The 21,051-nt window shown below is 38.0% G+C and overlaps 1 protein-coding gene across 3 annotated transcripts in view; it reads right to left on the bottom strand.

The window, feature by feature from the left end:
* Nucleotides 1–21,051, bottom strand: part of Ddr (discoidin domain-containing receptor 2) — a 224,093-nt gene that overhangs the window by 71,473 nt on the left and 131,569 nt on the right. For all 3 annotated transcript variants that reach the window (XM_086910350.1, XM_086910351.1, XM_086910353.1), the window contains one exon: nucleotides 9,742–9,973. In XM_086910350.1, coding sequence (XP_086766476.1) covers nucleotides 9,742–9,973 — 232 coding nt within the window. The remainder of the gene's footprint in view (nucleotides 1–9,741; nucleotides 9,974–21,051) is intronic.

Below are 21,051 nucleotides of genomic sequence, written 5' to 3'. Positions count from 1 at the left end.
TCATTCGTTCGTGCCTCGACGAGTGTGCCGCCCCGTGTGTTCGATATTTCGAAAATCGAGGGGAAAAACAGATCCCCGGCCCGGATGGGAAAAGAGCTTAAAAAAAAAAAAAAAAAGAAAAAAAAAAGAGGAACGCGATCTTTTTCCACGCCTCGGGGTGGAAGAGAGCTCTCGTCAGGAGATGGGAGCCCTGATGGACCGGTAGGATGGGGTGGCGTAAAAAAAAAAGAAGAATAAAAGGGAGGGAGAGAGAGAAAAATCCAGGCGGACCTCGTCGAGAGAGAGAGAGAGAGAGAGAGAAAAGAGAACGAGAGAAGCGAAGGGGTGGAGAGGAGGGGAGGGAGGGAGAGGAAGTGTGGCCGTGGAAAATTGTTTTCAGGCCACGCGCGGTAATCTGTTAATAGGGTGTCCGCGTTCGGGCCGATAATCCGTAATCCATCGATACACCCGGCTCGATTTCGCGTGGGTGTGTCCACCGACACGGCCGATAAATTATACGCGCGTGACGTGCGCCCGTGAAATAATATATTCGGGCTTGTTGGACATAGGTGTTCAAATGTATGACGTTTCGATCGCGATACGATATTATTTCGATTCCCCTATTGCGCGCCGGCCGGGATTAATGATCGGATCGAGTCTTATCGATTAAAATATTTATACGCGTGTGTACAGTTTGATGTAATTGTAAATTTTAGAAGCGTTAGAATTCTTTTTCCAACTCGAATCATTCGAGTATTTTCGAGTTGGAAATCGTGCGAGTTGAAATAGTCGATGGTTAAGACAGATTATTCGATTCTTTGCAATTTTCTAATAATAATGATGATACATTCAGACTTTTGAACGAGGTAATTATCATGATCATTATCTTGGTTATATACACATTTGTATATTTTCGATTTCCTCCATCCGAAAAATGAAATTTAATTAACAATTAAGAACAGTTCGATAATATTTCCGACTTTCTTCAATTTCTACATCGCCTCAACGACTACTTTCAATAACTCGTATTATAAACGTCCATTTACTCGGCGAGGCAAGCATAATCGACAGGCTCGTAACAAAGATCATATAATATTTTACCAATTTCCAATACTTCAACATTTTTTTCTCCAATCTCGCCTCCTTTCGCCTTCCATTCTACATATTTACCATGATCCTCAATTCTCGAGCGATATTAATCGAAACAAACACTCCCTCCCCCCGATAATGGCCAATTCCGTGCGTATCGCGATTTGAATTTCGAGATCGATGAGAAAAGAAAAGAAGAAAAAGAAAGAGAAGAAAGGAGGGGCGCGGAATGAATATGTTAATTGGGTCTGGAATTGGCTGTCCCTATCGGTGATTGATTAAAATTCGATACGTGGCGTCAGTCTCGCGACGATCGCCCGAGGGGTGAAACAGCGTGGCCGGAAGGGCAAGAGGGATGACTGGGGCGGACCCGGTGGAAGTTACTTTGCGGATAAACGAGATTGAAATTTCGATGGAAATTACCACCGGTATCTGTGGACTTAAGCGGCGCTCGGTCGCCAAGTCAAACAGAAGTCGAGGACTCGTCGTCATCTCCGGCACACGGGAAACGCGTGTTTTCCCATCGCCTGCCCGCTTTAATAAATTCTTAAGGTATTTTAATTCATCACGCTTGTTTATCCTATCCAGTAGGCCTCGTGATTTGTCGCAAGGGAAGGTTTATTTCCGGCTTTATTGCCGGCCTTTCGTGAAATTTTAACCGCCGCTTAACGAGATTGGACCGGTCGCGATCGTTCCTGAAATTGATAAATAGTTAATAGCGAGCTGTGTACGCCACCGTGAATCTTTAATCTTTAATTTGTTGATTAATCGTGAAATTTTCGATTGTTGAAATTAAAATATCGAAGTATGATGAAATGTTAATTTTTCTTCTTCTTCTTCTTTTTTTTTTTTGCATTATAATTGTTTTCGAGGATTCTCGAGGTAAATAAAAATAAAAAATAACGTTAATTAACCCATATATAAAATTAAACACTTGTTACCCTTCTTTGAAAAAGATTTTCAAATTTAATTCGATCGTTGTTATTATCGATATATCTTTGGTATAGATTTACATTCCAAGATTGGACTTACATTAGCGAAATCGAATAACATCCAAATATCTAAATTCAAAATTCTTGATCCTTCTATTTTGTTAATTGTAATAAAAAATTGCAAATTGCGAAACACGATCAATATTAAAAATTTTCCATCTTCCTTGCGTCGAATATTAAAATTTGAATATTTAAATATCAACGATTTTTAGAAATTCGCGCACGAAATATCGTTAAACGATTTCGATTAAGTTTCGGTTAAAGGCAGTAGAAAGTTGCGGGACGGCTCCATTTCACGGATACACGTTCGCCTCACCGAGAATAGTGGTACATGTCGACTTTCACCTGCGGATTTATCGCGACACACCTCCGGGAATGTTATCATCGGGGAGCAACCGTGTCTTGTTTCACGCGTGTTCACCGTCCTCCTTTCCACCTCGAATCTCGGCTGCACGCGAGATAAATCCGTGAAAATTATTCGCTTTATTCGACGCGTTTAAAATTTAAATCTACCAACGAAATTACGTAGCTTACGACCAATGTTATCTCTCTGCCATTCAATTAACTCCATTCCCGATATTTTGATAAATCGTTTTACTTTACTTCGAGAAATATCTTCAGACACGTTCTTGTTCCTCGAACACGATCACTTTTCATTCCTCTCGTTCCAGAATTTTTCCCCAACGAATTAAAAATATTCGAACCGAAAGAATGATAAATATTTAATTGGTTCGCCTCGATACGGCCAAGATATGCTTCTATATCTTTCTCTCAATAACAGACGAATTAAAATTACAGAGCAATTATCGTAACATTGGATATACATAAAAATCGAGGATAATCTTCTCCAAAAAAAAATACAAACACCGGCATAATATAATATAATTTTCACCGAGAATTCTACAACAATTTACCGTCGATTCAAGGCTCTCCATCCTGCTTTGCTTTACAACTCGCGCGATATAAATCCCAAAGGATTATTTCATTTTCCAATGCTCGGCCGACAAAGTACGTAAGTAGAAGAAGTTTGAACAAATGAGAGCGGGCAAGGGAATTCCTGTTGGCCCAGGTACGCGAACGTTAATGAAACACGTCCGACGGTTGGCAATTGTCCCATCACAAGCACTCGCAACGAGCGCTCGCTCTAACGCGAAACGAAGAGCCGGTATCCAGTCTAGCGTATTTCATTCCATCGGGATGCATCTATACATACGCCCTTTACTGCACCGTCCCCAACCGTATGAATTCAAATGAGAGAGAGACTCCTTTTTCGGCTTAATTCCATCCCCGACTGTTCTCTCGTGTCTCCCGTGTTATGGGGCACGGGCACGAAAGGGAAAATTAGAGGGTGCTCTTGTAAAACGTAAGAAATCTGGGCCAAGACACGGGTTGCACGAACAATCGTACCCTTTCAATCTTAACAAATAGCGTGCAACCGCTCCGCTCTTTAAACTTGCCATTAGTGGGGCAACACTCCTCGCGTTTAAATTTAAAATTTTCAAATCTCTCTTCTTTCGACGAGTTTTTATTTGTTTATCTATATACAGGAAGATCCTTCTCTATCTAGTTCCCTGGAAATTGTGTCATTTTGATTGAGAGTCGAGTCATTTTTTTTTAAAATAAGTTCCACGTTGTGTCGGTAATTTGAAACAATTCCTCTTGCACGATGATATAACATAGTATATAAAGATACAAAGTTTTAAATCAACGAGTCATTTGGATTGTTATAGAGTTCTTACAAAGTTCACTGAAATTTTATCTATAATTTTGTTATTGAACGTTGCCAGCATTGTCACTATTCTGTAGTTGGCATCCTTTCGTTTATCTTCGATACGCGATCGTCAATTGTTCAGTTGCTGTTCTGTAGCCCGACACGTGCACTCACCAAAATATATCCATTTAGCTAAATCAGTATATTTCTTATTTATTATATTTATATTATATTTTATATTTATTATAAATTTGTATAGAGATCCTTCGTAAGATCCGCTTGTCTTCATAATTTTGTTCGATAACGGCTACTTTTCATCCCACGCCAAACAGAATCCCAAAAACAGTCTTCCAACTCGCCTTCGCTTAAAGGAACGGTCCTCTCTCTCTCTCTCTCTCTCTTTCTCTCTTTGATCTCTTCTTTCGCGTCGCTTAATAAACCTTTAACACACGTGAACGAACGAGAAATTGTTTTCGCGTTATTTTTCTTTTTTTCTCCCCCCAAGAAAAATAACGCTCCCCTTATTTCCATACAGTTTAACCAGCGCATGCATCCACCGCATTTGAAAGGAGAGGCAACTTCGAGCCAACCCGTTACCTCAACCCTTCTCTTATTTAATATATTTCACGGGGAGGAAATCGTGACGGCATGGAAATTTTTCCTGCGCTCGATCGGAACCGGAAAACTCCCCTTTTCACTCGCGCTTGGAGGTCACGTACAACACGGGGCGATAACACGGCTCGTTTTCCACCTCCTCGATCCTCTCCTCGCCTCTTCTCTCCACCAAGTTTTCTCTCCACGACAAACTCTTTCGTTCCTCGTATTCAAACTGCGAGGGCGCGCAAAGATCGCGCCGGCCAGATTGAAGCTCGAGGGTAAACGTTCCATCTTACACCCTTCTCTCCGTCCATTATATCGCGTGCTCACGCGTGTTCTCCAGGCAGCGAGTGCGTTTTGAGCGGATCTGAGCGTGAAAATGGGAGGGTGCGTTACGTGCGCTGATGAGTGTGTATGGAAGAGGGGGAGAATATCGAGGGACGACAGAGGGCACGATGGAACTTTCGTCGCTTTTCCTCACTGCCAGGGAGTATCGAAATATCGGGGTAAATTGTGACGGTCTATGAAAGGCCCCTCTTTGTGCAGAGAGATTGTTCTCTTAGATTTTGCAAGTTGAGGATCCGTTTACTTGGTGTTCGCTGATTCGTCGAAATTCGTATGAAATGTCGATTCTCTATAATTTAATTTCGTTCTGTCAATGGTTATTAATTGTATTTCAACCTTTTCGCTATTATGAGATATATATATATATAAGATGTCGCGTATGGTACGATATTTATCGCGCATCGACTATCTTCTCCTGGAAATCTAGCATCGATATTTTGTTTTTATCGTCAATCGATCTTTCTGGAGCACATAGTGCACATTTTTAGCGCGGCGGAAAAGTCGCCCGTAGCGAAAGGGTTAAAGAAGAAGATGTCGCGAAGATAGCAATCGTGTAATCGGAATATCCACGAGACTTATTTTCGGAAAAATAAATTGAAAATCCTATGATTTATCATTGACAAAAATCGATCGTTTTTTTTTTGGAAAACGGAAATAATTATAAAAACGCATAGGATCGTATATGAAATCGAAAAATTTCGTTTAACACGAAAGAAAATTGAAGAAATATAGAACGGAACACGGTGGAAAGTTGCACGCATACGGATTGGAATTTTCCCCGATATTCCGGGGCGAGGTTTAACATGTCGAGGTTGGTGGAGCGTGAAGGGAAGAGCGGAGCTCGTTTGCCGATCGAAGTGAGACGAAACTATCGAGAAACTTCCGCCAGTGTTCCCTCCACTTATGGCCGATTCGAGCACGGCGGTCGTTTAAGCGCGATGAAAGAAAGCACGGAAAGGGATCGAAAAGAAAAATGGTTCGTTACGATTGATTATGAGCAGCCTGTTCCGAACAAATGCGATTGATTCACCGTATAGCATCCATTAAAAGTCCATTTACCGATATCAAACTGGACCGCGAACAAAAGCGAGCCTCGTCCTCGATGACTGGACGAGATACGTACATATGCTTGTCTTTCAGAAATTTTCCATTATTTCCATAATTTCTACTTGGCCAATGAGGAGTAATAAGTAACAATTATCGATGATTTTTAATATTCGTGTGAATGTTAAGTAGAAAATTCATTCATTGTTATCTAATCTATCAAAATTTAGAATTGATGTTGAATAAATAATATTTTTATATTTATTTTTATAATATAGTGGTTTTCTATCTATCGTTAAAGTATTCCTTTTTTTCAAATCGATATTGTAATATATAATGAAATTTGCGTGTATAAAGAATTTTTTATCAAAATAAAATTTATTCGTTGGAAAGATTATAGAATTAATCAAATAAAAACAATGCAATTATTATTTAAAAAGAATTGGATTGTGTAACAAGTTGAAGTAATAATAATAATCGTTTTTAAACGGAATTCCTTTCAAAAATTTTCCTGTACGCGGTAATAAAAGTATCGTGAAGAAAAGCGATATAGCAAAGTCGTAAAATTTTTTTATTAAATAAGCCGTGGAAGGAATTCTGAAGCGTTGTTGTTCTGTAAGAACAAGCTCATTTCGCAGTATCTTTCAGTCTGAAGAGCCAGTAGCTTTAGTTAGTTTCCGGAGAATTCGTTTAGTCTTAAGGCAGGGTGTGTGTGTGTGTGTGTGTGTGTGTGTGTGTGTGTGTGTGGCGTGCGTGGGTACGTTTATGTTCCTGTGTAACGAGTATTTTAGTGAAAATCTAGAGAGAGCATCGAGGAATTAACCCACGAGGTGTGGTCATGAAACTAACAAGAGAACTCGAATAATATTCTCTATAAGAAATTCCATGTTATGAGAAAGCCATATCGACGGTAATCCGAGAATGGAAATTTCGTGTGAATAGCGATTAACATGGTTTCGAATCTCGACGATGTTAAAGAAGAACGAACATTCGTGAACGATCTTAAAGAGCTCTCTTGACGTAATTCTATATTATTATTCACAGGAAACCAAATATTCAAAAATAATAGATATTTTTGAATATTCCAGATAATTCCAAAAAAGAAAATATGATTTCTTCGACACGAGCAAATTAAGGATAAGTTTCGTAATTTTCTCTTTTAATATTCGAATGACGTACATCTCTACACGAATTTTCTATTATTACATGTATTGTAATATCATGCATCTTTTCCAAGAAATTCAATAGAATATTTTTCCATTTCTCGAAAATCAATATCCAACTTTTAAAATGTTCAAAAATTATTTTATACTTTCCTTTATCCTTAAGAAAAATAAACTCTCGTTATTCTCACAGAAATTTAAATACACGCATACGTTTCTCAAATCGATCGATATCCACATCAACCACCATTTCGTTTCGTATAATAGATATCTACGTAAAGGAAAACTCGAAACGATAATTCGAGCCGAGCCACTTTCTAATCTTCAACATTGCACAATTGCAACAACTCGAGTCAGATGGAGACAAACTCGATTTCCCGTTATCGTGGTGGCTGGCCCCTGGTAAGGGATGGCGTCCTCTGCGATCACCTCGTCGGTATAGGCGTGTGTGCACACGCGCATAATAGTAATTTAAGGCGACGGCACGAGAAGGCCTGTTCCTCGTAATTTCATCGACGCTGGTAAATCGCTTTACATGGCATGATGTATTTTGACGAGCTAATGGATATCGCGTACAGATTATCATGCTAAAGAGACGTTAATTAACACGTCGCTCGTTGTAACGGCCGCTTACACTGGCCGGGTACAGATACGCGTTATAGATACGCGGCCCACACACCTAGCGATGGGATCGAGCGCGACGCGAGTCGATGGACCAGATTCGTGTGTGCGCTTTGTTGTTGTGTACGTGGTGTATCTCGACGGAGACCCGTTTCATCCGTTCGAGCAAAATGTAAATTAAATTTTACATATAGCGCGGGTTGGTAGTAATACATAGGATATGTCTTCTGTTGCCGTATATGAATACAAATTTTGTATACGAATAAATGAAAAGAGAATTTCGAAATGGAATTAGATTGGAAAAGACACGAGTGAGTGTCTCTTGCTGGGAATTCATTTAATCCTCTCGACTATTTCATTGCGTATAATTTTACACGATATTTTCAATAAAAACTAATATTTTCCAATCAGAAACGGTATACGTATACCTTCACATTTTTGTAAGGAAACTACATTGCGAACCAAATAACATGTCTAAACCGAAATTTTTAATGTTTGCTATAAAAATTCAAAAGATACTGGTACGCTCCACATTCCAACCTTTCACTTTTAATTCGATATAAATCCATAAGTGCGCAACGAACTTGATTCCATCACTGGACGAGACGAGGAGGAGGGGATCGACGATCGTTTGTAAAATACAAATCGAGCCTCGGGTGCCTATCGGGAAACGTAGCTTCCGCGCAGATTTTTTTTTCCCCCCTTTCAAAAGAATAGAATTACGTGGCGGCGCCCTCTTTGTTCCCACACCCAGTGTTCCCCCTCCCCCTCCGCCTCCACACCGGAGGCAGGCTAAAACTGTAATCCGATTTCCTTGACGAGAGCAATTATAAAGAGTGGCACCGCATTAATTCTGCCTCTCGCCGCGAAATTGCTTTATAATTGGTCGTTCGTATAAAAATCTGTCGGCCACGATGTCCCCTGGTGTTGGGTGGGGAGGGGAATCGAAGCTCGATGGTTGGAAACATTCTGCGATTAAGGTGATTTTTCAGAGGGGGAATTTCATCGATGAGCGGCTGAGAGTAGGATCGTTGATGTATAAAGTCAAAACTTTTGACTAACGGGGGAGGAGAAGTCATGGAGGGTGTGTAGAATTTTTTAAAAGCAGGAAATTTATTCGTTTGTGAGCTTTCTCTGATATTTACGGAGTTTTGAGAGAAATAACTCGCTTCAAGTTTCGTTGTTGGGGGAAAGTTTATTGAGTTTTGGAAGAAGAAGATTTTGAGGACAAAATTTTTAGTTTTAGTTCTTTTTCTTTTTTTTTTCTGAAGAATTTTTGTGAAAAAAATGAATTTTTTTTTTTTTTTGAAACTTTTTAACAATGCAATTTCTGCGACGAATTTTTCTAGCTTCGAGTAAGTATAGATTCCCGCGAATGTGGAAAAGTAGTAAGTACTTTTCTTTGATTTTGTTATAACTTTCTGACACACTTACGATTAACACGATTTCTTGGTAAAGCTTATGAAAAACCACCGCTCACGTAGTGCCTTTAATCACTTCTAAAAGAGTTAGGCGAGAAGCATTAAACAAATTTTAAGTAATAGTGCTTATAAAGTTTGACCATAGTTTCAAAGTTGACCTGAATAATTTTTTTCTCTTTCTCTCCCTCTCTCTCTCTCTCTTCCTTAGAATAACTTCCACGATGTATTAAAAGTTGCAGGAATATATAACGCCCGTATTAGCGGTGGAAGGATGTCTGACTATAGACGATCCATTACTACTCGCGGCTTTCTTCTCTCCGTTCAATGGAGCTCGGTCAATCACAACTTTTCTTCCCTACATCTCCTCGAATCTTTTGAATAAATGAACTCGCACACCAAGTAAATTTACATTATTAAACATTAACAATAATTCTCATAATTACTACTCATTTAAATACTAAGGGATCACGCTTCTGGACGAGAGTGTTTGACGAAATTGAAATAAAAAAAAAGAATTTTAATTCTTCATTTTCAGAAATTGCACAAGATCGAGGTCGAAAATAATGTTCTGTCCCAAATCCTACTCGAAAAAATTCCATTTCTGTTCCGAATACAAGCGTATTCTTGACAAAAAAAAAAAAAAAAAAAAGATATTCGAAGGTCGAGGTCGAAAGAAAAGGAGGAAAAAGTAGAATAGGTAATCGGTTTGGAATCGATAGGCATCGAACAGAAGGTATACGCGTGTATATATGTGTGTCTATATATACATATATACGTACCTCCATGCCACGTCGATTTCTCCATCGCACCCACTTGTTGAACCCCGGCCGCCAATATTCGACGAAGTACTCTTCGGTGTACTCGACCCCGTGCCCGTTCCCGAACCTGCCCTGAGTCCTGGTCGACGTCAGTGCACGCGGGCTGTGCAAATTCACCTCGAGGTACTCCTTTCCTTCCTTCGTGACCATATTTTTCGGACACCAGGCACCGCCGCCCTTGTCTTGTCTCAGCCTGGGGAATTACGGCCAAAATTATTACGACCCTTAAAGCGGGAATATTCTCGTGCAATAGCATATTCTATACGCTTATACGTGGGAATCAGGAGTTATTCTCCGGCATATGGGAAAACAGAAAATATCTTTTATCGTGTTTACTTTGATATATATATATATGTTATAATGTTTCTTTTTGTTCCAATGAATAAGAAATACACACTTTTTCTTGTGAACGGGATATTAAAGTAGAAGTAGGATATTAAATTTTAGAGTTAGCATTTAATTATAGTGTGCACATGCGACGTATTATTTTTCTCTATTTGTATGTATCTGTTAGAGACAAGAGTCTAATAATATAGGTATTTAATAATCCTGAATCCTGAAGCCTCCAAATGGAATAATATATTATATATCCTGTTATACGTACATTTCTCGATTTCTCAAATTAATGAGATTCTACAATTTCGATAATGGCCAATTGTGAATGAAAGCAATATGCATCGAAGATTCATATTCGTGGCAAATCAGTATAAATTTGATGCATTTGGTTAACTGATATTTTATAAGATATCTTATAATATACAATTAATTTTAATTATCTAAAGATGCAAAAACTTATTTTATATATTTTTTTTTTGTAACTTCTTTCTTTTTACGTAGCAACAATTCAATCCTCCAAAAAATTACTCTCAGTATATATTACGTTAGTCTCTAAAAAGGATTAACAAAGAATAGAAAATATTTTTCTCAACGTTTTGATTAATAAATAATACCAGGAAAAAAAAATCACAAGAAACATTCTACAATTCTTATGAAAATAACATTGAAACGCATTATCCTATTATAATTTCAAAAAGATTAAAGGGTGTAAATATTAATTTTCTTTCTAAAAAAACATACATATTTCCACTCCCTAGATATTTCGATACGAGTTGAGGAATAATTAATGACCGATTTCTGCTCTCTGCCTTCCCCGTTTCTTCGTCTCCCGCAGTGCATAAATGTGTATAAATTAATGACGCGTATAAATTAATGACGAGAAGATTGATTCTCCCGTTTAACCCTCGAGATTTCTTTTTTCTTTTTTCTTCCCACTATCGAGTTATTTATTATATCATTTATATTTATTTATATATATATATATCGATCCGTGCATCTGTGCCGATAATGGCTTTCAACGTTGATATCGAGAGACGCGCAGAATGAGAGGGAGGAAGAGGGGGTGTGAAAGGGAGAGAGGATGGATAGAGTGTGCGAGAGCAATCGGCGTTTAATCATCGGCGCACGTTTCTGACCCATTTACATGTGTACCACGTCGTCGTCGAGAACAACGACAAAGCAATTCCCATTCCAGGCCACTTCGTCGATGTTGCTATTGTTAGGGTTTAACCTTCGCATCTGCGTAGGAATTTTCAATGGAATTTTTATCAATTTTTTCTCCTTCTTCTTTTTCTCTCGGAGAAACATTTGAGTCGAACATTATACGAATTGTATTCTGATATTTCCTGTTTTTTTTTTTTTTTTTTTCATGGATGAAGCGATATAACAAAGTTGTTAGGATCGAAGAGTTATTTTTTTCTCACAGGTCAAGTAAGTTTTTGTGTACAAAGTTGTACAAGTGTTAGGATTTTGCGAAAAGAGAGGGAAAAGTGTTTGAGGATAACACGAAATGAATATACATAACGTGTACTTGACCTAGATAAGTTGTTTGAGTGAAAGAAATAAGGGAGGAATAGGGAAACTGGGAGCGAACGCACGTGTTCGCAAACTTAAATTATCGCGAAGAATTAGTTTCAGTCATTGGAGAATTACCCCCCGAATTTTGTTTTATTAATTGTTATCGCCTTATTTAATCTATCACGAATTTATCTAAAATACTTTATACGAACGAAATTTTCGTAATAGCATCTAATTTAATCTTATCCGAATTGCCTCTAAAAATCTATTTGTGAATAACTTTACTTGCTCGTAAATACGTATGAATAACATGATCAAAAAATTAAAAACTTAATTAAACATTTTATTCTAAACAAATATATAATTCTCTAACACGAACACCAATTCCTATTAATTAAAAAGCCAATCTTGATAATTAAGTGATAATAAAAACTTCATCAACGATACATTGAATTGCTTAAAATTCTTAATTCACGATATCTCTCCATCCACTCTTCACACTTGTCGGAAAACGCAAACGATGCGACGTATCCCTTCATCTAACCCTAAATTCTCCTCCAAGATTTCCACCCCGTACAATCGAAACAAAATCTCCCGAACGCGATAAACTTCCACAAGGAAATGCCACAAGGTTCTGATATATTCTTTCCTGGCCCGTGCACAATCATGGACACATCCCACAATTTCGAGCACGAAACGAGTTTTTAATTCAACGAGAACCGGGAAAGAACGTGGCCCCGATCCATACAGGATCACAGAGATCCCGCTTTATCCAGTGGCGGTGAGTCGCGCTCGATTTTCCATGCTCCTCGCGGCTAAAAATACCGGCCGATAACAAGATCGCATTATGTTCAGGGATTCTTCGCGTGATACGAATTGTTAGCTGGATGGAGTTTCATTTTTAAGCTCTATTTATCACGTGAGCAGTTTTGAAAGAATATTATCGGGGAACTGATTTGGATAATCAGTTGAGATAAAATGTATGTTCGAGAGATAATCAGAATAATATCTGCACCTGAGAGTAACAAATCATTTGTCAATATAATAGATCGGTATACATTTGCATTAGTAAAATTGGTTTGAAAATTGAAATTGAAAGCTTTTGAAAGAGTATTAGGGGAACAGACTTATCGTTGAGATAAAATGTATTTGATAAGATAATAAGCTGCATCTGAGAGTAATAAATCATTTGTCGATGGAACAGATTATGTAATAGTGAATTCAAAATTGTTTGAAAATTTTTTATGTGCAACCAACTTCTTTTGAAATTGGAGAAACTGATTTGGATATCGTTGATAAGATAATAGAATAATACTACAATCGTCATGAAATAGATTATATAGTAATATTGGATTCAAAGTTGTTCGTATACTTGTTATTTAACGTGGTTCCTTTAATTATTTTGGTAAAACGATGGTATATATTTGCTAAAATTCGAAAAGAAAAAAGATTTGGGTTAGTTTGATTGTGTATAAGATAAAAAAAGGAAATCTATCATCTGATGATCGAGAAACGAATCATAGTTCACATCCAACTCGAATAATTTTACTACCACTCACAATTCAATGGTAATTTAAACGTTTAAACATGCCATCGACCAGGATACAATTTCCTTGATTTTCAAGCCTCGTTACAAGTTAATTCGAAATGAAACCTTAGCTTTTATAGGTGAGCTCCAACTTTTTCTTTTTGTACAGTTGCACAAACTTCCCTATCAATTAAAATTAATGAAAGCTGAGCCAACGTGTGGCCGTGTTTCCGACAGACCACGATACTTTGTTTCGATACGAGGGCAACTGGGCGGTAATTAATCTGTTATTTCGTTGCGATTTGTCGTGGTGGATAGCGGAACGTTGTTTGGCAGGTCGTGTGTGTCAAAACGGGTCGGATAATTTGGATTGTTTTGATGACGATGCGATTCGTGCTACGTATCGGTTTGATTGCAATTTGTAGAATGGTGTCACTTTGTATTTCATCTCGTGTTGCATCGAGAATTCTATACCATGTTTTTTTCAAGTATCATCGTCGAATTTTTTTTTCTTTTTCTATTATATTTTGAGTAGAAATTTGGAAATTTTATAGAATTATGCCGATACTTTCGTACGTGAAGTATCGTATTAAAAATTAAATTTATCATTTAACCTTTCGAGTGTCACGGTTCATTACTGAAAGTGCACAATATTATTTTATTATTATACTCGAACCTTTATTGTATTAACCTTTTATCGTTTTATTATATTATATCAATATATTAACCTCGTATTCTTATTATAATATATTACTCCGAAAACAATACATAAAAATTCCCGACGTAATTGTTTAACAGATTAATGTAGTTCGCCATTTTACTGAAAAACTTTTTGCGGAATATATAAAATACTTCTGTAAAAAATAATCCAAAATTTAAAAAACGTCACATTTCTCCCCCCTTATCACGTTGAAATATTTTATTTATGAAATCTACTTGAAATTTTGACGATTTTTATAAACTGTAACATCCCTTCAATCGCGACCGACATTCTGTTCCATTGCACACGAATAAAAATTTCGAACAATTTCAAAAGCCCATCGTCGAACACTTGCAAATCCTGTAATATACAATAACAAAAATTTCTCTTCCATATCCCCCTTCCACCAAACGCATCCACTCGTTTCGTCCAATTCGTCTCGATAACACAATCCTCTTACCTCTCTCTTTCGAAGAAGAAAAACGAAAAGAAAAAAAACCCCTTCGAAGATTTCCATCCACCTGGAAAAATATCCATCCATCCACACATGCAACGCATATACCGGTCGGAAAATCGGGGAATTCGCCACGAGTGGACGTTACTTCCGGCGTTCCGATCCAGAAAGGGAGAGGGGAAGGCGGCGCATGCGGCGCACAAAGCGGCCGAGAATCTCCATGGAAATATTTCAGCTGGTTCGGTCGTCGAGGACTATCATAGAGGCGGCGTGCCCGCATGTAAACAATAGGCCAGGCGAAACCCACTGAAAGCGTTTGCGGTTAATTAGGCAGCAATGCTGTTAACAATGTCCTGCCTTCGCCCCTCCCGCTTCCCATCCTGCGCAACCTAGCACGGCTAGGAAATTCTCCGCCAGGATTTCGTACGAATAAAGTTATCCTCCTCCTCCTCCTCCCCTCTCCGTGGCTGATTCCACGATCGCCTCGAGGTCGCTAATTATCTGTCGTTCCTGCGGGCTAATTACGCGGGCAAGGAAATTAACCAACCGTGCGGAGAGCGTTGAAAATTTCCACGATGATAGCGTCTAGCCACTGATATTCGTGTGAAATTTCTTTCTTTTTTTTTTTTTTTCTGTTTTTTCTTCTTCTTCTCCCTTTGCTGACAACGCATTCCCGAATCGTGGGATTTTTCGCTTCTCGGCGAATCGTTTGAGATCCGAGATCGAGGGAGATCGACGTGTCGAATTTCTTTCTTTCTTTTTGTTTGCTTTTTGGTGATTTTTCTTAAATTGTGGAATGTTTTTTTTTTTGCTTTTCGACGATCGATGAAAGGTAATTTTAACAATTAACAATTCTTTCGAATAATTCGAGAATAATTAATTAAATCACGAGAAAAAAATATTGTTAAATAATTGCGTATTTCTAGAATTAAAATTAAAATTGTTATATATATATATGAAAAATCATTGAAATCAACGAGGTCAACAGCTCTCCGAATAATAATCACGTTTTCCTTTTTTTTCTCTTTTTCTTCTTTTCTTGGAAATTTAATGGTTGATCGTGAAATATTGTCGGATATCACGGTATCGCGTGGCAAAGATATGTAACAATATGCTAAGATGTTGATAAGCGTTATATAGTGTCTCTAACTTTGCAACTACGTTTCGAAATGGTTCATAAACTTAGCTCTTTTGATTTATAACGTCTGTGCAACAATATTTTACAGCCCTGCGAAATAACAAGTATTATAGTATCGCACACTATTTTACTTTGTACAGATATGGAAGAATCGCAACGCAGAATATTCAAAAAACGATACAAAATTCGTGATGCACGAATAATAATATTCCCTCGTTACAAGTGATATATATACGCACACACACACATACATATATATACATATATAAATATTTTCTCGTTTAATCCGAAATGTAACATCGCAATTTGTTGATCACCATTCTTCATAAATTCAAAAATCCACCTTATCTTCTCGATGACCGCCAGCATAATTAATTAATTGCGTTTTGCAGCATTATGAGCCCCTCGACTCGAATTACTCGCTAATATTATTAAATTCGAGATCATAAATCGCGATTCGATCGGAGGAAAAATGATACTCGCCCTTCCTCGACGAAATTTCTTTCTTCGTTCGAAATTACGCCCTCCTCGTCAATTACTTTGAATCCTCGCCTAAGTGGTTTACAAGTCTCGCGAGGGGGAAACGTTAAACGTGACGTTTTCAATGGAAATTGTAATCGCCTCCCAAGAAGGGCGAGTTTTCCTTCGCGTTTACGTAATCGGATCATGGACCGACAAACAAGCAAGTAGCGCGATAGGGGCCGTGTTATTACAGTTTCTTTCGTTTAACCCCTTAAATGATCCGTGAAATTAAAGAAAATAGTCGAAAAATTCCTTCTTTCTTTTTTTTTCCCCCTTTCTTTCGATCAAACCAGATCGGGCGAGTCATTCTTTTTTAATCATTGAAGGTGGAAGAAATGAAGTATATTCATCAATCTTATAGTAATGCCATTTATCGAGATTAGAATCTAAAAAAAAAAAAAATGCAGACACGAATGGCTCCGTTTACAAAGTAAGAGTTAACCATATATATAAATTAAAGTATATATATATATACATAGTTTAATAAACAGTCACGAACTGAGCAATCTGCGTGCATCATGCGAATCCAAATTTTCTAAAAGTAACGATGTTCGCAATTTCGAATCGCCTAAAATAGAAACTCTACTCAGCCAACAAAGAGCGCAACCATACTCGTCCAAATTTAGAACAACGAACCATCTATCTACCTTTAATCTTTACAGTTAACCATAAACTGTGGGACCAAGTCACAACTCTATGAAAAATCCTTCTATCGATCTTCCAAGAGCGAACGAATCCTTCAACTGTTCCAGACTTCAAAATTCCAAAAAAAAAAAAAAAAAAAAGAACAAAAGCAAGTAATGAATAGTAAAGCAACGTATAGAGGATTCTAAATGTCCCGTCAGGATGCATTCACGATAAAATTCGACGGATCGAAAATAATTCAGATTCACGCGTAATTAGCAGGGTGCCTGTTTTACGACGGGTTTGCTCTATAGGGAGAATTCTAATTTCTTGGAAAATAGGGAGTTGGATCGTAATAGGAAGCCAATAGTCGAGGGAAAATTTACGGGTGGCGGGTAACCGACCGACCGAGAGAGAAAGAGAGGGGAGAGTTCGGCCCGGTCGAAAGTAGCCTCGGCTGAGAAACGCGGCCGAGTGGAAGGTTGGCGGACCGGAGAGGCATTACGCTGCCTCATCAGTCGAAAGGTGCATTAGCATTGCTAATGACCTTACAGCCCTAGTCTCCGCAATACGTTTGTTATTCGAAAACGAAGCGTCATCGAAAGTGGTGGTGGAAAACTGAAGAATTGTTTTCATCTTTAGAATAACGAAAGCAACTTCAACAGTTCTTCGATTAAAACATCATAATACAAGTTATAAGTTATAATTCTGATACGATATCTAGATATTGATGTTATTGAATTTCTGCTTTGCTATTAAAAAAAAAAAAAATTTGCAATATTTATAAGTCGGATCCCCAAGTACTTGATGGATGGAACAAGTAACGAAATTAAGATCAAGAAACGCGCAACGAAATTTTCCTATTATCTCGTTAAATAATTATTTCTTCATCTTCTAATTGATCCTCCGTTATCATTTAAATAATTAATCGCTACATATCGTTACAAATCGTGCACAATTTATTCCCCTCCCCGTTTCAGACGTTCGAGCCAGTTTCCACCAGATGGGTAAATATTTGATCGGGTAATCCCGTTAATTTCAAGAAGACAGAAATTCTATTTTTTCGCCATTGGGCTTGAGAAAACTGGGAAAAAATTAATCTCCATTATTCAGCTTGTTTCCGCCCGATGGTGGACGTGCCACTAACCAACAACGTGCCCGATGAATTTTTCCCATTTTCGGTAAGGGGATTGAACTTTGAACCTCCTCCCCCTCCTCCACCTCCACTGTCGTCTCGCGACGATACATCGAGCGGAATAATGAACGATGAAACGTCGTGCAAAAATCGTACGTGTAGCGAAGCGCTAACCGAATTACAAATATCTCGAGCCACCCCCCCGACCCTCTCCCTCCCTTCCTCCCTTCCCCATCTCGCCGTAAATCAATATCAATACGCGGGGTGTGTAAGTGAAAAGAATTTACGGTTTGGTCACTTTCCACGAGTTGGTCCCAAGAACAGAGACAGATATTCGAGCCACGTTCGAGAAACCACTCGACTCCTTTTATTATCTGCTCCTGGTACGTGCCCTTTCATCTTTCGCCCCTGTGTCTTTGCCGGATCGATGAAATATGTATGGGGAAATGTAATTAAATTTTTCTCGTTGAAAAGGTTATCGTCAATCTCTCTCTCTCTCTTCTCTCTCTCGTATTTTTGTAATTGTATTTTTTGTTCTCCTTAAAATTATCATTTTGAGCAATTTTTTTTTTTTTTGTTTTTTTTAAGTCTGTACATTGCATTGGAGCAGATTCTTTTTTTCTTTGGAAAACATTGGAGAGCATCATAGCATTGGTTTTCGAAATTTAAATTTTCTTCGAGAGAAAGGAATATATCGTTGTCAAGGTTGTTAAAATTCGGACTATTATATTTTCTTTTTTTTTATCGTTTCAATATTTCGAGAAATAATTAAATGTACGGGAGAAAAGAGAAGAAATTTGGAAATAGAGTTAAGCAGATTTTAAACAGTCCAATTTTTTTATTAATACGAAAATTTTGACGAATAATCCAGTGGTGGAACGCTCGAATGGAATAGAACGAGAATGAAGGAACGAAGCATAGCTAACGTTCTCCCTAATTAGACGCGAAACGACCGACTATTACGTTACGCGGTGCATTTGGGAAGACGAACAGTCGCGCGTGCGACGCTGAAAAATATGCGTTTCGGGCTAACAAGGTATGGAATGTCGGGAATATACGCTGAAATTATGTGGAGCGGACTGTATAAAACGGTGGTGCAATGGAATTTTCCTTTTCAACATTTGAAAGTATGCACAATGGTTCGGGATATTCGATTATGATCGTTTGTGAACACGGTGACACGGTGAAATTTTAATTTAGCCGCTATTCATCCGCTATCTTTTGTTCACAGGAACCGTGGAGAACAAAGCTGTGGACTGGTGCTAAGAATAGAACTGTGAATAATGCTGAAAACGAAGTTACGGGCAATGCTAAGAACAAAGTGATACGAGCAAATGCTAAGAGCAAGTAAGCTATAGATAATGCTATTCGCAATATTGAGGGCAAAGCTATAGGCAATACAGCGAAAACTGCTATCAGCAAAGCAAAGTGAAAAGTGCTGTGGACAATGCTGAGAGTCCGTGCTATAAATAATGCTAAGAGCAGACCTGTGCTATAATGCTAACGAGTAATGTTGTGGACGAAACCATTGCTAGTACAAAGCTATACAAAGTTGCTATACACGAAGATTATGGAAAGTACGATAAACAATAGTGTTGATAAAAATATATAGCGAGGCAAAGCTGTAGAAAGTTTTATGAAATGTGAGCAAAATTGAACATAATATTTAAACAATATTAAAAACTCGATTGAGTGTATTACGACAATTTTTTTTTTTTTTTGTATTGAAAAACGGCTAATGGAAATGTTGAAGGATGGAATAGTAGAAATTTAATCTTTTAATGGGAGTTTTGTCGATTGAAATTACAAATATTTCTCCTCTTCTCCCGGATTTTCGGCTTAACACTCGGCGAATGATTTCTCGATAGTTGTATTCCGCTTGCGCGGAGCAAATATCGCTAAAGGGTTTCCCATTGTTTCGTTGCGAGCGAATATAAATTAACGTTCGCATTATCGAGTTCTTGTAACAGGTTCCGGGTTGAATATTTTATATATAATAACAGGCTACAGTTTCAAAGTTTCGAATGGTATTAACAGATCCCAGTTCCATTTAACGTTCCTGGAACTGATTACATCCCCGTGACTTCCATAATAATTCCTTTGGGTGGAACGAATAACGATATATATTTATATGCAAATCCGTGGATACGAAATGCCATAGGGTTTGCCCTGCAAACGCAACTGTTATTTATACAATAATCACGCCACTTTTCCATCGACCGACAATTATTTTCTGATAATTCGTTTCGCGAGATACACGTTTCACACAATTCAACAATACATCTCATATGCGGGATCAAGTTTCCTCTTAACCCTTTAACAGCCATTCCCGTGACATTATATGTCGTTTTATTCTTTAATCATTTACGTACATTCAAGTTTCTCGTTGAAATACATACAATTCCTTAAAATTATCCACGCACGTTAAACAAATGGATAATTTAAATTGCAGATTTATCCGTTCGTCCTATCATAGAAACAAAAATAAAAATTAAATCTTGGCAAAATTGTTATTCTTGATGAAATCACAAAGCCAAGAATCTCCGCATCCTTCACCGTTATTATTATTACACTCCCTTTTCTTAAGCGCGTAAAAAAAGAAAAGAGAAAAAAAATCCTACAAAACCAACCACTCAATTTACCTTACACGCGGTTGAACAGCCAAAGAAGCGCTCCAAGCGCCACGTGTTGCTTCTCTCCATCCGAGGGAACGAATAATTCCAACCTTTTCTCGAGACACGAGTTTCACCCTATCTCGAAGCGGCGCCGACACCGCCACCGTTCCTCGCGAGAAACAAAACTAAATCGTCCCCTACGAAAGAGATACCCTAACTTTTCCAATCTCGCTCGCGCGACTTGTTTCGCGGGTCAACGAGTCTTCGCAGTTCGCTCGGCCGTTCCACCATTTTTCGACGGGCTATCGCTTCTCCAGAATGGAGAAAGAGAAGAAAAGCGTTACGTTAAAGAAGAGACCTTAAAGGGTCCGAGAGTTCGTCAAAAAATATTCTCATCGGTCTGCGATCGATCCATTTTGAAAATTGATTTTTATCGTCGACGAGAAATCATAGACGTCGTGAATAAAAAAATTCTTTGCACGTTGAATATAAACGGAGAGATTGATTCGGAAGAATGATGATTGATTTGGTTGAACGTTTCACAATTGTTATTAATATTAATACAAATTCGTAGAAGTAAAATAAAACAAAATGCACGTTCGAATGATAAACAGGCGTGAATTGAATGGAAGAACGACTATTTCCATATTCGATATTAAATAAACACTTAAAATTTGCACTTCGTTTGCGCGATCAATAAT

The sequence above is a fragment of the Apis florea genome, unplaced genomic scaffold, assembly GCF_048593485.1.
Source record: "Apis florea isolate Af1SG1 unplaced genomic scaffold, ASM4859348v1 contig_3170_pilon, whole genome shotgun sequence".
Taxonomy (NCBI): Eukaryota; Metazoa; Arthropoda; class Insecta; order Hymenoptera; family Apidae; genus Apis; species Apis florea.
The sequence above is the reverse complement of the archived record's forward strand: the minus strand, read 5'-3'. Positions and strand labels throughout refer to the sequence as shown.